We start from the raw sequence: 21,911 nt of genomic DNA, 5'->3' as shown, positions 1-21,911 counted from the left end.
CGCATGGCCACGACTTAACATCTTGTAAACTTTTTTTCTGTCCATGTCATTTCTTAAATAAGCAAACACAATGGTAAATTTCACACTAGATTTCAAAAAGTCATTTCACAATAAGATGAATTAACAGTATTTTAAGTCAACAATTAAATAAAAGTTTCCTATTCTTCCTTCCTCCATTAACATTCTTCTATACAAATTCAAGATTTCAGATCAAACAGTATTCATTGGTTGCATTTCCTCTATCTCTATGTGGTGTGTAGAAGTTGGTCGATTCCTCCTAGAAAACAAAAACCGAAAGACAATTTTTGTCAGCTCAGATATTTAAACTTTTATATTTGCTAAATGTGCTCTTAAGCTCATCTTACCTTCGATATATTAAGAAGACAACACCACTAACAGCAGCAAGTAGGACCACCATGGATACAGTGATACCAATGGTGTTCTGGGCTGCTTCAAACAGAAAAAAGAAAAACATGCTCAGATACAGTTCTTCCTCTTGTTAGCTTCTATAATATCAGTTATTTGCTCTCAGAATTGTTTCTGTGAAAAAGACAAACTAAACGCTGTTGTTCTTTGCTATAGGAGGGATTCTGATGCACATTTTAACTCGGAATGAGAGGCTTTACTTTGCATAAGTGTTTTTTTTTTGCTTGTTTTATTGGATACATTTAAACGACTGCTACCTGGAGTCATTAAAACTGCTTGGGTGTTGTCAGGATTTGTGGATACTTGTTACAACCAAAATCCAATCCTGTAGAGGCAGAGATGATTTTCTTGCAAAACTTAACGAAGAAGTAAAAATGGAGATGCCATAATCCATGTTGTCTAAGGCAGTACGCAGAGAACTAGCAACCCCATCAACAACATCATCAACCTTTGAAGGGAAATAAACTAAACTTTTACCCTCTGCAGCACTGCTCAGTGACACAGAGGAGAGAGAAAGTGAAACAGATTGTTTAAAATTTATAACTGCATTATCTGATAATGATCTGCTAAAGTGAAACCTTCTTTTGGGGAGGAGAATACTTTCTGCCAAAGTAATCCTGAAAGTTATTTAAAAAAATGGTCAGAGAGGACAGGGTTGTCAGGAAATACTCTTATTTCTTCACATTAAATGCCATACATCACTACAAGGTCCAAAGTATGAAGATAAGAATGTTTGGGTCTATTCACATTTTAAACAAAGCCAATAGTATCTAAGATAGTATTAAAGGCTGATCTTAAGCTATCACCTTCAATGTCAGAATGGATGTTAAAATCACCCACGATGATGACCATGTCAGTATTCAACACTAAATCAAATAGGAATCCCAAAATTCGGAGTAAGGACCTGGCGGACCATACAAAGTAGAAAAAAGAAGACTTTGCAGTTTGGATGAGGGAAACTAAGCGTTACATTTTCAAAAGAGTTGTAATTATTAACTGACTTAGGAGTGATTAGTAAGTCAGACTGAAATATTGTTGCTACTCTTCGTCGCATAGAATTTTTGGGTAAGTGAGAATTTCACATAATCCTCTTGCTGCAGCCAAGTTTCTATAAGGCAACATAAACCAACTTGATTATCACAAATTAAGTCATTAACTAAAAGACTTTTTGAAGAAAGAGATGGTATGTTAAAAAAAACACATTTAATACTTTTTAATTTTTCCCCAATTGGAGTTATTTTAATTGTAATTAGATTATAATTTTAGATAATGCTCGTTTAGGATTATTTTGTAAATTATTTGATTTTGACCGCAGGCCAGACACTGTATGGATGCAGTAATGAGTGGGTATCAGTGTGTTAAACCTGTTTATTTGGCAAATCTTCCAGATGTTTAAGTCTAAGATTTAAGTTATCGATTAGATGCATAATTAAAACATAGCATAGAGTTTAGATAGAGATATAAAAGGATATTGATTTTTGATTTTATTCTCAGAATTCTTGCTTTAATCTGAGAAACATTCTCAAAAAATTGTCTAGTAGTATTCCTACTCAAACTGGTAATCCTGGATTTTTACAACAGAGTCTTAAGGAATTTAAAATTTTATTCTGAGATTAAAAGTCACAATTGTGAGATAAAAGTAAGAATTCTGAGATCAAGGCCAGAAATCTGACATTAAAGTTGAAATGATCAGATTAAAGCCATAATTCTGAGAATACGCTGAATTCTGAGCATAAAGGAATTCTGAGGTAAAATAAATAGAATTCTGAGATTAAAGTTAAGATTCAGTATCCTGTTTTTGTGTGTGAGTTCTTTATGCCCCTAATCCTCTGCTGTATATCCGTTATAGGAAATAAATGTACTGTTATTACGACTGAGGCACATTTTGTAATGTCGATAAGCTGTAGCTGCAGTGAGAGGTGTCCTCTGTCTGGTTACTGGTTGGCATGGACCTGAAACATCAGAAGTTAATCAATAGGCCCATAGTCTGACCTCTATAGAGGAAGTGGATTAAAGTATAGCCATTTAAAACCAAGTCAGCATAAATCTACAAGTATTCTGTTTCTTTCTAATAACATGAAATGTGACTCAACTCCACTTTTAATTTTAGCTGATGGATTTTTTTTAATCTGAGAAAACTAGAAACCATGGATTTTGCAATAAAAAAGCAGATGAAACTCATAAAACTCACAGAAAGGCACATATGCCAAGAGGCTTAAAAAGAAGAATAGGAATGCTGAGTACACTGCCAATGATGATAAAACTTCTTGTTCACATGAAGAAATGCGGCGAAAAAATGTGGAAAGGAACAGAGCCAGAGTCCTCAGGCTCATATAAAATTAACTCCATTAACTGCCAGAAATAAGTTAGACGGAAAGAAAACAAATGAGTTTGACATGTTTCACTTAAAGTCCTAAAGGGGAAAAAGAGGTAGAAGCCTGAAGAGACCAACATACCAACCGACAGTCATTCTCTATCCACAGCCTAAACAGAAAAGGCCTTTGAAGCCTTCATGGAGCACCATGCTAATATTGACCACCAAGAAGGTCAACACCAGGCAGTGTTTCCCATTAATGGGAAGCACTGATGGTCTTTTGCGAATGATGTCATACACACTCCGCTTTGTTTTAAAAAAATATAAATATAAAAATATAACCGTGGATGTCTGGGGGACAGTGATTCGCTTACATGTTTTAAATGCTGGTGTACCATAAAGAATAAATTATGAACAGTTTAGTTTGTGCTTTTAAGTCGTTTGCCCATAGGAAGACATCACTTGGATATAACCGGAATAACGGAATATCTTCAGAACAGCTCCAAATGACACAAAACTCATATGGGTGAGTAGAACATGATGTAACAACGTAAAATCAAGGGCCCAATGTAAAAAATCTGGCGTTCCCCTTTAAGTGGGATACACCATGCTTAAAAATGTGCACACATGAAAACCCCCGAGGGTCAGAGACTCTCCCACCAGTCTCCTAAAATCCTGTGGGAAACACTGCCAGGCATCTGTTCACACCACAGCTAATCATTTTCATGGTATTAGACACAAGCTCCATAACTAATTAAATGTTACTGCCAGAGCTTGTCTGCCATTTTAAATCATAAAGGGCATTGTTTTATTTTTTTTCTTTAATCGATAACTTTTCTGTTTATATGGAGTGAATTTTGTTCCATATTTGTTGCAGCAGCAAAGAACCTGTTTTGTAATTGGAATGTCCAACAGACCAATAGAGATGTGCCTTCACTCCTCACTCCAGAGGAAAGTCCACCCCAAGAAGGGAAGAGAAGATGAATTGTAAAACAATTTCAGAAATTAAATGGAAAAAAAACAATGTTAAAAACATTTAGAGAAATTAAAATTTGAAAGAAAATCTAGCTAACACAAAATATTTTAAAAGAATCCGTTCTTAAATTAAAATCTTTTACAGTTTCATTTCTGAATGGCATTTTATCAAAAATATCTATTTACCAAAGTGTTTGCAAGAATATTGGAACAAAATTCACTCCATACCATTGGCCCACAGTCATTAAGCAGTAGGTTACAAGCGATAATGGGCCATAGGGTGGACACATATTTAGACCACATAATATGTAGTATATGCATTAATAACCCACAGTACAGGGCAAGATAGATAACATTGTGACAGTAACTTAATGCAGAACTTTTTGCTGTATAGCAACAGAAAAAAAACACGGAGAATCCTGTCATGATTACTGTTAAGCACGGTGGAAGATTGTAAAACAATATGCAAGTAAAATATGAATTTATTTCAAAATTCTTTGTAGATCACTATTAATGGTGGCAACAACGTTTAGCCAAATCAAACTGGATTCCATTCAGAAAGCTGGAATATAGGATTACCTGCAGTTATGGTTGAGATGGTTTTATTATTCCTTTCCATTGGTGAGTGTGTAGAGCTTGAATTTGTACAGGGCTGCCCTGTTGTCGTACTTCCAGTTCCTGCATGCGAAAAAGAAAAGATTTTGTAATGTTTATTAACAAACTGCCACACCTGAGAATAAGAAGCAGCAGAAACCAACATTTTATGCGTCATTCCTAAAAGGCTTTTTGGGACTTTTTAAAATTAAACTTAATGTATTAAGTCAGGTGATATTAAGACTGTAGACAAACGATTTGGTAAGGATTTAGGAAAAGTTTATAACTACAAATGGAGAAAATATGTAGCACTGGTGGCCAGCTCACCAAAATTACTCTAGAAGCAGGTCGACCATCCAGGAGGTCAGAACTAGAGACTGACTGATGCAGTACTGCTAGGGCTGATATCGATACTGATTATTTTGACATCAGTCTAACTAATTTCTACGGAAGAGGATTAGGGCCACTGAAAAAAAAAAAAAAAAAGTTAAGAGATTTTTTTTATTTTATTTCAGTATAGTATGGGAAAAAAGTCAGAATTTTCACTTTAATCTCAGAATTCTGACTTTTTTTATTGTCAGAATTCAGTCAGAATTCTGAGAAAAAAGTCAAAATTACAAAAACACTGAAAGGTCAACAGTTAGTTTAAATGTAAAAAGTATCGGCATCGTATCGATATCGGTGATCCTGAGCCTGTATTTACTTGGAATCGTATCAATACAAAATTCCCGGTATCGCCCACATCTACTCTTTATTAGTGTTTTTTTTTATTCTTTAACTTGAACATTCACAGAACATTGAGCCTCTAACTGAAAAGCTAACTCTAAAACTCAGTCTTCCCCCATTTCTCAAGAAAAACACAAAAATTCTGGCAAACCAATTAATGAAGATAAAGATTACAATTAGCTATGCTGACTTAAATTTTTGTCCCTATATGTAACTCTTAGTTTTTCAGAAAAATCCAAATGAAAAAAGTTTTAGGCCCAAAACATGATTTTTTTTAACTACAATGTCCAATACAGTGGAATTTGCTGATACATTAAAATATACATTTCCTATATACATTTCCACTCACAAGGTCAAAATACCCATATTTATAAAGATTTAGGAAACATACTAATGTCCTTCACCATTGTTTTGTTTTTACATTAGATATCATGTATGTAGTTAGGTGGTAGGGACACACATGGAAATAGGTCAGAGGCAGACATATGTGGGATCTGATAAACTTACAGAAAATAAGGAAAAACACAGATAAATCTCTGTACGTGAGAAAACCAGCAGAGTTTGACAGGGGGAATCTAAACAAGGTTGTGAGAGGATGCAGGATTTGGGGCATGTGAACAGAAGGATCTGACTGAGCAAAAGATAAGGACTGACACCTCTATAAGAGTTTAAACCAGAATGCACCGAGAAGGAAAACTTCTGAGAAACTCAAAACAAAATATGGCACTGATATGAAAAAACCATGACAATAAAATGTAAACACAGACAGCTGCAGATGACAACACACACTGGATTTATTGCCTCTTACCTGATGTGCTTTGGTGCATGTTAGCCTTAGAAGTGGAGTTTCTTGTAGACTGATGGCTTGTAGACGTTTCTGCAAAGAAAAAATGTAACTATTTCTCTGCATTCCTGATTCTTTAACCATCTGAAGCTCATTTTAAGCAAAAAATAAACAAAACAAACTCAACAATATTTATTTTTGTTACAATCAGTGGTAATTCATAAGCATTTGGCAAGAAACATACAATGCAGTTAAATAGTTTTCGGTCACATCTGGATCAACCGCATCCCAATGAAAAATAGCCTTATAATTAGCTCCAGATTTATTTTAGCTCAGCTTGTATTATTGATTGTATTTCAGCATTGATTCTGTTTTTACTTCAAATATGAAGAAATGACTGACAAACAAACAAAGGAAGCCTGGACGTGTCAAATTAAAATGAAACATAAACCTTCCCAAAAATGTTTGCCTACAATTTGTGTCCTAAGGCAGCGGTTCCCTAACTTTATTACTGGGGCTTTCTTGCTTTACAAAATAAGTCAACTGCAGTAAATTAGAAATTGCAATACTTCTACTATCATAGACCTATGGAGGGTAAAAAGAGACAACATTTAATTGATTAATAAATGCATTTATCATAAAATAAAAATAAGATAAATAAATGTATCATGAAATAATCAATGTTAAATGAAATAAATAAACAATTAAATAATAATTAAATATATGTTTTATTTACTTTATACAGGATTAAAAAGCTAAATGTACTATTAAATGAAATATAGAGGTGAATAATGTAATATGCCATTAAATAATTTTATATGCATTTTAAATTATGACAATAATTGATTAAATTTATTTATTTATTTTTTTTCTTTGTTAAGTTAATTTATTAACATTATTTTCACTACAGAACGTCACCCATTACCGTCAGTGGGCGGGACTGGACCCACTTCCATAGAAAACCTAACGTCTGATTGGCTGCTTCTTGATGAGAAAGAAAATACTAATTCTTCCTGGATTTTCTTACTCTAAAGTCAGACTTATTGCTAAACATCGGTTGAATAAAACTTAGAAAATTTCTTGAAATTTATTTGCAGCACACTGGCTGAGCAAGTGCAGCAACTGTATCCCTAGTTTGGTGTCTAAAACGTTAATGAGAGGATTCTTGACATTCAGATTAAAATTATACATCGTTATTATTGGACTCCTTCCAGATTATCGAGATTAGGGCTACTAATATGTTACGGATCAGAACATTTTCACTGTGGGTGTCAGATTACGGCTGTGTTTTGATGCAACCTGTCCCTCTGACATCACATCCTGAATTGTGCCCTGCAGCCTCTTTAAATCCACAGAGACAACCCCTTTCCCTGGACCTCAGTCTGGATGTAATGGAGAAACCTGAACTTCCAGCTGGACATCACGTTACACGTGGTGCAATCTCAGGAGGCGTAGTCCATTTTTGCTGCCAAAAGGACTACATCCCTCTTCGAAACAGCTGTGTGCTGAAATTTGGCAGAAACAGCTACTCAATACATAACCCATCCTCTCCTCTCCCATAGTGTAGCAGAAAGTTAAGAATCTTTACAATTCAATGGGTACCTTGCCTGGGCAAGTAAAAATAATAGTTAAATGCTGATAAGTTTATTAAAAGGATCTCCTGAATTATTTTTGCTGATGTTTATGGCAAACATTCAAATGATGTGTTTTTGATTTTACAGCCGCCATTCCAGTCCTAATCTTTCTTTTGTCATCTTCTTGTCTGTGTTTTCTGTCGTTTGTCTCTGTTTACTTTTCTCCCAGTCCGAATGCACATTGTTACACACGCTGCCACTCGAATGCGTGTGAGTCTGTCGGCCATCTGGTGAAAGTCAGCTTGGTTTATACACTGCAAAAACTATCAAGAATTAAGTAAAAAATTTCTCAAATTAAGTGTGTTTACCCTTAATTTGAGTAGGTAAATACGATGATTTGCCAATGAAATTAGTATCTTTACTCATAAAATAAGATACTTAGATAAGATGAACTTGAAATAAGACAATGCAATTGTTTTTTCCTTATTTTAAATGTAAATTTTCTTGTCCCATTGGCAAAGTGTCTCACTTTTGTCCTCAATTTGAGAAAAGATGCACTTATTTTAAGAAAAAATTACTTAGATTTCCATTTTTTGCAGTGTAGCTGATATTTATGACGATTTTGGGACAGTCCGACATCTTGTAGTTCCTTTCCTGTGGTTATTATCCTACCATTGCTGCTGATCTATCAGGGTTAGCCCGATTGCAGTAGTGTGTTTTGGCCTGTTAGATTAGATGTGGATTAGCTGTGTTTGCCGATAAAATCAGTTGCCATGGTACCCATCGTTTTTATAAACATCTTATTTCTGTCACATCCGAATGTCCACCCTAATCAGTATATAGGGCACTATATAGTGGTTACGCCATGTTAAATGAGTTTCTGAACGTCTAGTGGATGAAAAAGGGATTATGTTCAATAAATAAAGCACCCATTCTGTTTTAATTGTTGTAGTGTGTGGTTATTTATACAGCAGTGACTGGTTTTATAAAAAGAGCAGAGCCTACTTCCTTTCAGTGACAAATTGAATAGACAGAAATACATATATGCCTTGTGGTTAATGATTACTAAGTGTGCTTGAATTATAAACCAAGTTACCGGCATTTACTCATGGTGAAGACATGTTGGATTTAACAGAAACGTTCAGCCGCAAAGGTAAGCAGTTAATAACACCTAGCAATTGAGCAAAATGTCAGTTATAATCATTTAACTAAAGATCATTACCTGGTTTTACCCTTGATTAGAATGACATTGATCATTAGCTATAACTTCCAGTTCCAGGTAATGACATATTCATCATCTGCTGGTAAAAACTGCGCCAACACCCACATCAGGTTGTTGGCAATGCAAATCTGAAGAAGGTAATTTAGTTCAGGTTTTATGATCATGTGATAAAGTCCAAAAATACAGGAACAAAATGTATGATAGTGTATGTTTGATCATGGGGATCCAATTGCCATATGGCCCTAGATTATTTATCCAGGCCGATGATTCAGTTTTGGATGGAAAAGATAAATATATTAAAGTTATGTCCAAACTGAACCCAGCTCAACCAAACAACAGCAAAAAAAAAAAAAAAAAAGATTGAGCAGAAACGATCTGATAAGGCAAGAGGTCAAGGTAAACTTGTTTAAAAGAATAAACAAACTTTATTTACCATACAGACCAACATGTTTATATCAAATATAGGGAAAAGATCAGGCTGATACAAAGACGCAATTTCCCTCTATGTGGAATAAAAAATGCGTGTTTTTGCACAGACTGAAACTACACTGTCACACTTTTAGTAATATGCTTGTAGCCAAAAATACCCTATTGTGTTTTACTGCAAAACTCCAAAAGCTTAATTTCCCTAACAGAATACTGCTTTAAATTTACCAAGTTCTATAAATACGGAGCAGTGGTGGAAAATAATGGAGAAAATTTACTTTATTACTATAATTAAGTACTTTTTTTTGTATCCTTACTTTACTTGAGCCAGTTTTTGGGTGGGCACTTTATGACTTTCACTCCAATACATTTCAAAGTCAAGTATTGTACTTTTTACTCCACTATGTTTTGAGGAAGCTTCTATTTATTTCTTTTGGCTCAGCTTAGGTTTGTAAACCGCTGTTGCTGTTTCTCTTTCTTGAGATGCAATTTCATCATGTGGGATAGCTGCCCTCAGGGCTGAATTTGGACGCGACATGAAATTCCACAAATGTGCGAAACTCAGGGCTGATATAATTAGTAGTTTATGAATAGTGAGGAGAATCGAGACTCTCCTGTTTTCTTTTTTTGTTTGTTTCTAAATAATAATAATAATAATTTAGGTAGCTGTCCTTGTTTTTTGTGCCGTTTTTATGCTGAAGTTCTTTCCAGGTGGTCTGGAAAGAATTTATGGTTCTACGCATCAATACATCAGGTGGTTTCTGAAAGTTACAAGGTTCTTTAAAGTTACTTGTAAAACTATAAAGAAATGTACTGATATTACAACATTTAATTTGTATTGTTGAGTACTTAAGTACTTTTAAATCAATGTACTTTTGAATATTTAAGTATTTTCCAAAGCTAGTGTTTCAATAATTGAACTTGAGTAGATGTTTGACTGAGTAGCTTTTACTCGTAGTTGAGTAAGATTTGACCATGAGTATTAATACTTTCACTCTAGTACTACTGTTGAGTACTTCATCCATCAATGATACAGAGGACTTTAAATATCATGACTTCCAAAACAAACCAAAATATGTACATGGACTTGAAAGGATGACAACATTTTGGTGGTTCAGCTTTTTTCCTTTGTGGCAACCGAGGCTCCTCAAACTTGTCTTTTCTAAGTGATATTTTAAGCATACTTGTGGTTCAAGGTGTTTTAATCACAAATTTGTTCCACTTCCTTTTTTTTAAATAAACCAAAACAACTTTCCACTCAGTTCTACTGAAATAATAATCACAGAAAAGGATGTAAATACTGGTGAAGAAACTTACATTCCTGTGCTCCTGTGTACCACTTTTTAAAGTTAAATAGCCAGGACACTTTTTGAAATACGTCTATAAGCGTAATATTTTCTTCAAGTTTAAATTTACTTGCAGAAAGATTTAGTTGACAGAACTTGACTAAAAATTAAGGGAAAATAAAAGGCTAAATTTTAATTAAATATAAAACAGCTTATTTGGTTTTAGGTACAATGACTATTATTTAAAATATTTGTTTAAAAAAACATTCATATTTTCTGTTAAAATTACAAATTCTCACAACTAGAGCGAAATTGATTTTAAAGAACATTGTCTTAGCTTTGACTCATTCAGAAATCTTCTTTTATGTTATTAATTAAAATATATCTCAGAACACGTTATTTCTGTCTGCTTTTATTTCTCATAAAGTTGGTAACATTCATTCAGATGTAGAACAAAATGACTGTAGAAGTAAATTAGTTATTAAACAACAGCTTTTCTCTGTAAGTTAGGAAATAGTCATTTAAAGCAATCACAGGTTTTATATGACAAGATTTTATAGATTGTTTCTTACCTAGTAGGGCTGTTGCCTGAGTTGTAGAACCTGATCAACAGCAAAACGATAAGACAATTTATCCATCAACTTCACAGTTATTTCAATGTAAAACAGCATAAAAATCTGCAGGAAATAAATCCTAACCGCTAAATTACACTGTATGTTGATGATGCATTGTTATTAATGCAAAAGTCCAAATTCAAAGCTTTTTTTATTTGGTATGAGGTAAGGACTTAAAAGGACGTGAAAGTGAGAGATAATTGAGAATAATGAACGGCACACGCAGCTCACATTCGCGATCAGTTGATAAACAGCCCCGTTTTTTATTATTATTATTATTTTTTTTTAATTCAGAGAAATGTCAAAACTATATGCTTTGATTGGTGTAAATATCAGCATGCATTCTCATTTGTTTAAAAAAAAATAAAGTCCACATTGAAAGTCATTTGATTCATTTAGTGGGACATGTCAATGCATGGTGATGAATGTAACAATAATAATAGTAGTAGTAATAATAATTCAATATTAATAACAGCAACAACAATAATAATATAGTATAATGATGATAATAATATATGAAAAATAATAACACTCACTCACTAACATTCATTCTCACACTCACACTCACTCACTCTTATTTTGTGAGTTTTGGAATTGCTATCATAAACACAGTCATAATTACCTTCTTGATGGGTTGGTGATTTTACTCTCTTTATTCACCATTCCAAAATATATTTTAAAAAGTCACCATATTAGGAAGTTTTTTCGCCAAGTATGATTTATCGCAATATTTCAAAAATCCTGGTTACGGCCCTGTTGATAACAATGTTTTTCATTGGAACTTTATGAATAAAGAAAGGAAGACTTGGACAAAAAACAAACAAAAAAAACCTCACATTTTTGTGCAAACTGTGAGTTAATAAACAAGTCTGCACTTCAGCCACACTCACTTCAAATTTAAAGCGACATATTGAGGTAAAGCATCAGAGCTATCTTGGGAAATATCTGCTACTGAATGAGGAACGTAAGAAATCATTTTTGATATGAACATATGATATTTACACAGCCCTTGCAAGTTAATGTAAACAAAATGCACTCCTATTCTGCATGAGGCAGATAACAGCTCTTATATTTTGTGCATGTCCTTTTGTTCTGTTTGGTTGTTGAAGTATTTTTTTTCCTTTTTATAAATTCAAATTGAAGACAGTTTAAAGAAAGAATTATAAGTATTTTGCATTGTCTGTAAACATAAATATAATGCATATAACTGCTTGACAGAAGAGGGTACATTTTGTTAGAAAGACAAATGTACCCCCACTACCCCACCCATCCACAAAACAAAACCATTTCATACCTGAGTCCATTGTCGGACGCTTTGGGTCTCCTAAAAAAAAGCAAAGAGGAGAGTGTCTTCATCAACTTAAAAGGTGCATTATCAGATTATATGCCTTTACCAAAAAGACCAAAATCCAATTGATTATGATAAATTAAGGCTATATATTACTAAAGATAGGCTCTGTGTGTGCACCCCTTCCTAAAAAAAGCAAAGAGGAGAGTGTCTTCATGGCTACCATGCCAAGTGGCATGGCACTTGGCATGCCATCCTTGGGCAGCCCACTTGGGCACCCGGGAGGCAATCAGGGGTTAAGAGTTTTTGGTCTGTCGGAGTGGGGCTCGATCTCCCAACTTCAGGAATCCAAGCTCTATGCCCTAACCACCAGGCCGCCACTCCCCTAAATGTATTGGTACTCCCCTGCATGTTGGAGTACCAATAGTTTGCGTCCAATATTTCTCCTGGCATCCCCCTTCTTAAAAACAATCTTAAAAATCATCCCTATTAAATGACTCCCCCCCCTTCTTCGTGGCATCTTCGTGGCATTCAGTAATAAATGTGACATTTTATTACTGAATGTGTAAACAAAGAATAACCTAAAAATGATTTGTTGCTAATAGCTTTTTAGACAAAAATTTATTCCATCGGATTACTTCATAATGTTTGTAATAATGTAATAATGTTTACAATGAATGTTTATAAACCGTGTTTGGTCTTTTATGGTGGCTTATCAACAGCTTATGTTTCGAAAGCCTTCTTTAAAGTGTTTAAATTCAGACAGTAAGCTGCCACTAAACACTGCTGAGGTATCAACTATGACCTTTAAACATAAAAAAATAAAAACTCAGTTTAAAAGGGACTTTAATAGACCCTCTGACACCAATATCTATTTCTGGTGGGTCCTATCATGGTTTATAAATTTAGTTTTAAGACCTTTTGATTACCATTTGTTTATTTACAGTGATGTGGTTTTGGTTTTACTTTGTATGGCATTTGATTTAAATTCCTTGGCTTTACTGTAACTCAGCCCCCCAATAGATTTTCCTTTTTAACTTACTTATTTCAGACTTTAAATTCCTCTTCATTATTTTTTTAAGGTTACCAAGATAATCAGTGTTTTTTAACAATGCGTGCCCGATTCTTTTTTCAAGCAACCTGAATGACACAACTCTGCACAGAGACTGTGGACTTGTGCCGCACATTATTATGAAAACACCATGAGAAAGAAGCATCACTCACTCACTCAAATGCTCTAATTTTGTGAGTTTTAGTATTGTTATCATAAACGCGTTCATATTCACCTCCTTGATGGGTCGGTGATTTTACTCTCTTTATTCACAGTTCCAAAATATATTTTAAAAAGTCACCATATTAGGAAGTTTTTTCGTAAGAAATCATTTTTGATCCAGATCTTTTCAGCAGAACCTGATTGTTCCTGTATATTTCTGAAGTTTTGTGTAATTTGGGTTAAATAAAGGCTAGCATACCTTGTCTGCATCAAGTATTTTCCATTTCTTTCTATATATTTTGATCACACATTTAAAGGGTGAAATATGAGGTTCTATTGTGTAGGAATGTGGCCTAATTTACCAAATGACCTTGAACTAGTTCATTTATAGGTTCGTGAACTTTGTTAATAAAAAAAAAAACTATAAAAGTTTTCATCTATGTGAACTGAACATTGAGCTCATTCTTTTAACTATGAACTGGTACAACATTAGCTACTGATATGTTTGTCAGCTGAACCAACTTAGATCTGCCATCTCTTGATTTTACAACAAGCATTTTTTTAAATCTAGATTCTCACGACAATTCTTGAAAAAATATAAATAAAAAAATGTAGGGTTAAATGCTTTGTTTGGTAATTTACCATTCATTTAAGAACTAAAGGTTCAAACAGGCCTTTTAAGCTTTGAAGTAATAGTTTCCCAATAATCCATAAGTCCTAATCTGTCGGTCTCCCATCCCTTTTGTCTTTTTTGTAGTACTTTAATTTTCCTTAAATACATCCAGACTTTGAAAACGATAGTGAAATTCCTAAATGTCATGAGACTATCCCAGACTGCACAGGGACCCTGTTCTGACATATCTTTGACCCTTCGGTATGAGCATATGATATTTACACAGCCCTTGCAAGTTAATGTAAACAAAATGCACTCATATTCTGCACGAGGCAGATAACAGCTCTTATATTTTGTGCATGTCCTTTTGTTCTGTTTGGTTGTTGATGTATTTTTTTTCCTTTTTATAAATTCAAAATTGAAGACAGTTTAAAAAAAGAATTATAAGTAGTTTGCATTGTCTGTAAACATATATATAATGCATATAACTGCCTTGACAGAAGAGGGTACATTTTGTTAGAAAGACAAATGTACCCCCACTACCCCACCCATCCACAAAACAAAACCATTTCATACCTGAGTCCATTGGTGGAAGCTTTGGGTCTCCTAAAAAAAAGCAAAGAGGAGAGTGTCTTCATCAACTTAAAAGGTGCATTATCAGATTATATGCCTTTACCAAAAAGACCAAAATCCAATTGATTATGATAAATTAAGGCCATATATTATTAAAGATAGGCTCTGTGTGTGCACCCTGATGCTCTATATCTCTGGTTCTTTTCCCTGAAAAGAGATCACTTGGGACAAACTCTTTAAATAAAACTTCATAACTTTTATGTATTAAATAGCCAGGAGACATGACAACAGATTCAGATAGTAATTGTAATCTTACTCAGATCAGAGAAATTTCTTAGGGTTTCAAAACGGCAGCTTACACCCCCTAATTAGATCAAAATGTCAGTTCTGACACGCAACAGGCAGCCTATACCAGGATGTGATAAACTCACACATCTTCAATGATAATTATCCTAACAATATCCCAAGCTTCGTTCCTGAGAGTGTCCTTTTTGAGCCTAAATAGAACCGCAGCATCCGTGCAATGAGCTAACATTAACAGATCAGAATCAGAAATACTTTAATAATCCCAGAGGGAAATTACTTTGCTGCGTCATTTGCTGGCAGAACCACTGATCCACCAAATATCCAAAAGGTGGCCATTAACACAGGTAATAATGCCCCTGTCACGCCTTGACAATTTAGACCAGTGCATGTCTGACGTACGGAAAATCTTGCAAAAACCCTTGCATACGTTGGATAAATTATAGGTTCATTTTGTATTAGTTACGAGCACGCTGAAGTATGCTGAAGCACGCTGGTACATGTCGAAAAATGTTGAGGATGCTTCATATTTCCTGACGTACCCCAGCGTCTGCTCATACATGGAGCATAGGTTACAGGGATGTTATCTGATCGTTGACATACGTTAAGTGTAAGTGACTCATGAGTCGTGGCATCTAGCTTATCCAAAATCTATGAGTAACTTGTGCATAACTGATGCATAATTTATCAAGAACTGATCTCCGACACATATCAGGCTTAAAAGCATTGCTAAAAACAACAGCACTACTAGCAAGGACCAAAACCCAAAGGCGACCAAACCATATGTGACCCATCTCAAAAATATCGCTATTGTGCCACTTCCATATGTGGTATTAATCAGATATGACTTTTTAGAGCATCTGTAGCCTGTCACGTCACGTTTTATCCGAGTTACACATTATCATCCAGACTCTGACGCATTGTTCATTCAGACTCCTGGTTTGTTCTCTAGTTCCAAAAATGGCGTTTCTTCATCCATGCCTGTGAAAAGAAATTTATTTAGAAGAGATGAGATACGCTCTTGGAGTGGATATGACAAGACTTTTAAGCCTTTCAACATAAAATAAATATTTTATAGCAAAGACATATGTGCTTCCCTAATAATAACTGAACTTTATTTATCTCACATTGGGGAAATTTACCTCTGCATTTAACCCATCCCCTTGGGGAGTAGTGGGCTGCCATCCTTGGGCATGGGGGAATAATCAGGAGTTTAAGAGTTTTTGCTCAGAGACCCAGAGTGGCTGTCTGCCAGAGTGGGGCTCGATCTCCGAACCTCAGGATTCCAAGCTCTATGCCCTAACCACCAGGCCGCCACTCCCCTAAATGTATTGGTACTACCCTGCATGTTGGAGTACCAATAGTTTGCATCCAATTTTTCTCCTGGCATCCCCCTTCTTAAATCCCCCCCCATACCATCCCCTGTGACATTTTATTACTGAATGTGTAAAATTTCTATTGTGATATTGCCCTTTCAACATTTTCCGGCTGCTCCTAGGGCTGTAAACAAAGAATAACCTAAAAATGATTTGTTGCTGATAGCTTTTTAGACTAAAATTTATTCCATCGGATTACTTCATAATGTTTGTAATAATGTTTACAATGAATGTTTATAAACCGTATTTGGTATTTTATTGTGGCTTATCAACAGCTTATGTTTCGAAAGCCTTCTTAAAAGTGTCATTCAGTTTATTTACGTTGATGTGGTTTTGGTTTTACTTTGTATGACGTTTGATTTAAATTCCTTGGCTTTACTGTAGCTCAGCCCCCTCACACAATAGATTTTCCTTTTTAACTTACTTATTTCAGACTATAAATTCCTCTTCAATATTTTTTAAGGTTACCAAGATAATCAGTGTTTTTTAACAATGCGTGCCTGATTCTTTTTTCAAGCAACCTGAATGACACAACTCTCCACAGAGACTGTGGACTTGTGTTGCACATTATTATGAAAACATCATGAGAAAGGAGCATCAGATTACTACCATGTGATGACATGTTTTTCTTTTCCCTCTTTTTTAGTTCAGAATAGTTCTTCAAGCTTTCAAAATTGGCTCTCAGCTTAAAAATTTGTAAAATATTACCTGATTAAGTAAAGGGTAAGAAAGTCAAAAAATTGCTAAATAGAATAGAATAGAATAGAATAGAATAGAATAGAATAGAATAGAATAGAACAGGATGGGGAAGTTCCGGTGTATCAGTTGAAGCATAAATGTAGATAGAAGCAAACAGGTTCAATCACTTAAAATCTTTTAATAAAAATATCCTAGTTGGATTTTTAGCCACGATCCAAATTGCTTTGAGCGATTTTAAAACAACTTCAGATGTTCGATGGATATATTTTTGTCTTAAACAGAAAGAGAACAAATAGATCTTACGTATACACACGAGTTTAGATACAGTCCAGTTAAAGCGACCCTTTTCCTCCTGGCACTTGATGAGATTGGACGTTCCAGCCTTTCTCACATAACCTTCAATGCAGGTGTAGCGATATCTGCTGTCTTTCCCGAAGCAGCCATTTCCAGGTAAAGTAAAGGCCTTTTCAGGAATTTTTGGACAAAAACAATTTCCTGAAAGAAAAATGAAAAAAATACAACTTTTTAAGAAAAATACATTAAATCACTTGCAGATTCACCCCAGGATGTAGAAATTAATATTTCAGACTGTCCGGTTCTAAGTTAGCTTGTTAAATGTTAAAGTTCAGGAAAATTTGCAACATTTTGGTTATTTGGAAGAGTAATGACGAGGCTTTCCTTCCTAAAAGGAAAATGGCAGCAGGATTTAGGCTTGAAAAGCTTCTAAGAATGAACCACAACATATCTTTGTCATAGGAACTGTTAAGTGGGATGGATTGGGGACTAAGAAAGAAAATAAACTCTAAAGGAAGACATTTAACGAAACTACAAATTGTTCATTATGTCAGACTGAGCAAATTTAAGGGAGATGCTAAAAAAGTATCAATATTCTTGTAACTTGTTATTTTTTCCTAGGTTAGTTTACTATAGCTGTTTCTTAAGAACATGAGTACAGAGTGATATTTTTAACCCACTTTTTAAACTCTTCCTCCTTTCTTCTGCTCTTTAATCTCCCCAAATGTCTCTAATGTCTTCCTCACTGTCTCCTGGAGAGACCGCAGGCACAAATCATGGCAGTGGGAGGAGGTGCCAGACGGCCTGCCACTAATTTTCCATGACCTGCCAGGGCACCGGTCACTTATTTCCATGACTTGCCACGACCACAAAGTGGGTGTCAAGTAACAAATGCAGCATTAAATTTTCTAAATGCATTTGCAGCCAGTTTGGCATCTTGGTTGCATCCTGACACCCTGATGTTATCGTGGCATCTTCGTGGCACCCAATGGCCATAGTTAGAAATAGTGTAAATAAAACATGATTATTTAGAAGTAGTTAAGACCAGAGGTCACGGATTAGTGGACCACGGTCTGGATCCGGACCCACCTGCTGGCTAATCTGGACCCAACCTGATGTAAAACATTTATAAATTACCACATGCTGTCTGACGACAGTGTCTAATTTCATTTGCGCTGCTTTTCCTGTTAATATGGTAAAGCCCTCCGATGCGTCTGGCACCAGGCTACACGTGATACAAATTAGCCAATAAGCTGCTGTCAGTCTGGGTTGCTGCTGCTGCTACTTTTAGAAACAGCAGGCAAACCTGTGGCAAGCCGGGCGATGGGAAAGAAGGAGAAGATGATGAGAAAAAGAGAGCAGAGAAAGAGTGGACTGCTGGAAGAACTGTGGTGAACTGGAGACAGAAAAGTGAAATGGTGCTCAGAGATGACCCTGCACATTTTGAGTATATTTGGTAAAATGTGTGAATCAGGAAATTGTCTATCTACCAAACTGAATGATTGTTGTTCTCTACTTCAAAAATACTTTAGATTTTAAAATGGAAAAATGTTCTAGTTTTTTAACATATATTTTTTATTTAAAAATTCAATGCATAACATGGATGCATAAAAAACGTATTTTATTTCAGTGTTAAATTCTGTTTAAGTTACAGATTATAATTAAAAATGTCTCCGGGCCTTTACTGGTTTTTTATTTTTTTTATTCGGACCCAGCTGATTTTTACTGGATCGTACCATGTCAATGCTATGGGGGGAAATGGGGTTTTACTTTATTTGTTTTAGTTACATTTTTGTATGTTTTTCCCCATGTGTTTCTTTCATGGACTGATCAGCTGCTATTTAAGTTCCCCTTTGTCTTATTAAAGGTCAGTTTGTTTGAGTAAGTCTTGTTCTGTTACAGATATTTTGAGTACCGTAATTATGGTTCCTTTGACCTCTTTTCTGGATCCATTTTTGTACTTGTTACATCTTATATTTTTTGGGTTAAATAAAAAAAACCCTGTTTCTCTTTGTTTGTTTGTTTTTTTTTACACACACCTGTGCCTGACTGTCCTAACTGGTCAGTCCATCACAGAGTATGGAGTCAGAAATGGGTCAAAATATTTGTAAACTTCTAAAATAGAAGTTGATATTTACCGGTACTATCAAATTTTTGAAACTGAAAAAAAAAAGCCAACATAAAACTATTAGAATTGAATCTAGATTCAGGTTAGTATTTTATTACAGTTTTTCTTTTTATATTTCTTTTTTATTGCAGTTTTAGATTTTAGATTTTCAAATTCAAATCCCTTTCTGTCAGTTTCTCTTTGTTTGTTTTTTTTAGTTTCACATTCCTTTTTCAGTTTCAGGATTTTTTTTTTTTTTTTTACACTTTCAAATCAGTTTTTTAACCTTCAGATTTTGACCCCCAATGGGAGTGGGCGGGGAAACATGATTGACAGCTTGCAGGGGAGCTGGAGAGATATCCCGTTCAGGAGTTATTTTAGCGCCACAAAGATCCAAAACATGAAAAATTATATTTGTGGGTAAACAGTGGGAATTTGCTGCAACTTGACAAGCCAGTTAAACACTAAAGGTTAAACAACAACTGTTTCCTGAAAGAAAGGAAGCAGAGGAGCTGGCAAAAGTTCAGGAAGCAGTGAAGTTGGGCATACAGCGCATTGATGATGAGGATAGAGGAGGAAGAGCACAGGTGCTGCTGCTAGACAGAAAGCAGGTAGAGTGCAGTTACAGAGAATATGTGGAGCTTTAAATGGCACTAAGCACTGCTGCAGATGCTCATATTCAGAAAAGTGGTTCTAATATAATTTCACTAGATGAAATACCTATTGATTCAAATGATTAATATTACCATATTTCATCATACTATATTGGTATTGATTCAAATTTGCTAAAATCAGTTAAAATATAATATATTTATAGCAGCCCTACATGATCGCAATAAATCCTCTTTTTAACATCTATCTGGATATATCTGGATAAATCACATCGTGATACGTATTGTACTCACCAAATTCTTATAAATTATAAATGTCTATAGTTTATAATTGTACGTTTTACTTATTACTGCTGTAAGAAGGTTATTCTTTCAGCCGATTACATGTTTCAGAGCCTGTTTACGTTATAATTAGATTTGTTTACCTATTAGTTAATGAATTTTTCAATTAATTTAATCACAATTCATTTTTTTCAGCCCTATAATTTCAAAGCACATTTTTAATAACCTTGAAGGAAAGAAAAAAAGCAACTTTTAAGGAAAATCTAAAACAAAACAATTTACCATTCACTTAGTTCAACAACAAAAAGGAAACCAATCACTGATGGTTAGTAAGATAGTAAATTAGTCAGCTTAAGTATGGAAAACTAGTTTGTCATTTGATTGTTATACACTGAAAGAAATAAACATGTCATACCATATAGGAAGTAAGGAAAATTATTAGGATTGAACCAATTATGATAAATATTGCATTTGGGTATAGTAAAAATATTCTTATTCTGAATACTACGTAGGTTTGAAATCGTTCTATTTTGTAATAAAATATAGACATTAGATGAAAGAGTTTTTACCTGCACCGCTGAGACGCGTCTTTCCGAGAACACAGGCTATCAAGACACAGAGAGTGAAGAATCGATCTGGATCCATCTGCCAGCTCTGAGATGGTTTACTGCATGTTCCCCGTAGAAACCCGTAAATACCATGATCAGAGAGAGACCTCCTGCCGCTGCTTGGCCTGCCGTCTGTTGCTCTTTCACTTTCGCTAAAATTAATCTGCGCATAAGGAAATGTCAGGGAGATCATAGAGCGAGATCACTTACGGGCTTGAAACCAAACAACGCCATATTTGTAGTTCTTTTAGTTATTTATCAATGATGCGCCCGATAAGCCACTCTAAGGGTTTATATATTAAAAAGAGACTTTATCTTAATAAGTAAATTGCAAAATTGAAGAAAAAATGATAAAGCTGTTCTCAAGGAAATAGAAAAAATTATGAAAATTAGACTTTTCATAAGAGCTTGAGTGGATGTTACACAGGTAATAGTTATGTTTACTGAAGTAAATATAACTATATATATATAAAAATGTATTATTTATAATTTATATATATATATATATATATATATATATATATATATATATATATATATATATATATATATATATATATATATATATATATATATGTGTGTGTGTGTGTGTTTGTGTGTGTGTGTGTATCAAATACTGACTATTCAAAAAAAACAACATGTTTTTCTATTTGGTTAAAAAAAAACTGTTAAGGTTTCAGTTAAATGAAACCCAAATGCCACCTGCTGGGGCTACAAGGTAAGTCAATCAACTTTATTTCTGCTTTAATAGTAAGCTAATATAAAAATAATAACAACAAAGGTTATAAAAATCATCTTCATCCTTATTTTTAAACTGTTGTTTTATGTGACAAAACTTTCTCCAGAGATTTTAATCATCATCTCATGTTCAAATACAAGATTCTCTAAGTTCAGAATCTTTACTCTGTATCTCAGTTAAGCTGTATATATATATTAACAAACATTCAGTATATAACCCTTAGCAGGGAAGTAAATGAGTAAACAAAATCAATAAAATAGAAAA

At 34.4% G+C, this 21,911-nt stretch overlaps 1 protein-coding gene across 1 annotated transcript; it reads right to left on the bottom strand.

The window, feature by feature from the left end:
- Window positions 1-361: 361 nt before the first annotated feature.
- On the bottom strand, window positions 362-21,141 carry il15ra (interleukin 15 receptor subunit alpha). The gene is made up of 7 exons (XM_038302043.1): window positions 20,870-21,141; window positions 17,310-17,501; window positions 14,632-14,661; window positions 10,900-10,929; window positions 5,844-5,912; window positions 4,295-4,393; window positions 362-447 (listed from the first exon to the last, which is right to left on the bottom strand). Exons 1-7 carry the CDS (start codon window positions 21,099-21,101, stop codon window positions 362-364), a joined length of 738 nt encoding a protein of 245 aa, XP_038157971.1. The 5' UTR covers window positions 21,102-21,141.
- Window positions 21,142-21,911: the final 770 nt, after the last annotated feature.

The sequence above is a fragment of the Cyprinodon tularosa genome, unplaced genomic scaffold, assembly GCF_016077235.1.
Source record: "Cyprinodon tularosa strain WSP-4 unplaced genomic scaffold, ASM1607723v1 ctg480, whole genome shotgun sequence".
NCBI classification, from domain to species: Eukaryota; Metazoa; Chordata; class Actinopteri; order Cyprinodontiformes; family Cyprinodontidae; genus Cyprinodon; species Cyprinodon tularosa.
The sequence above is the reverse complement of the archived record's forward strand: the minus strand, read 5'-3'. Positions and strand labels throughout refer to the sequence as shown.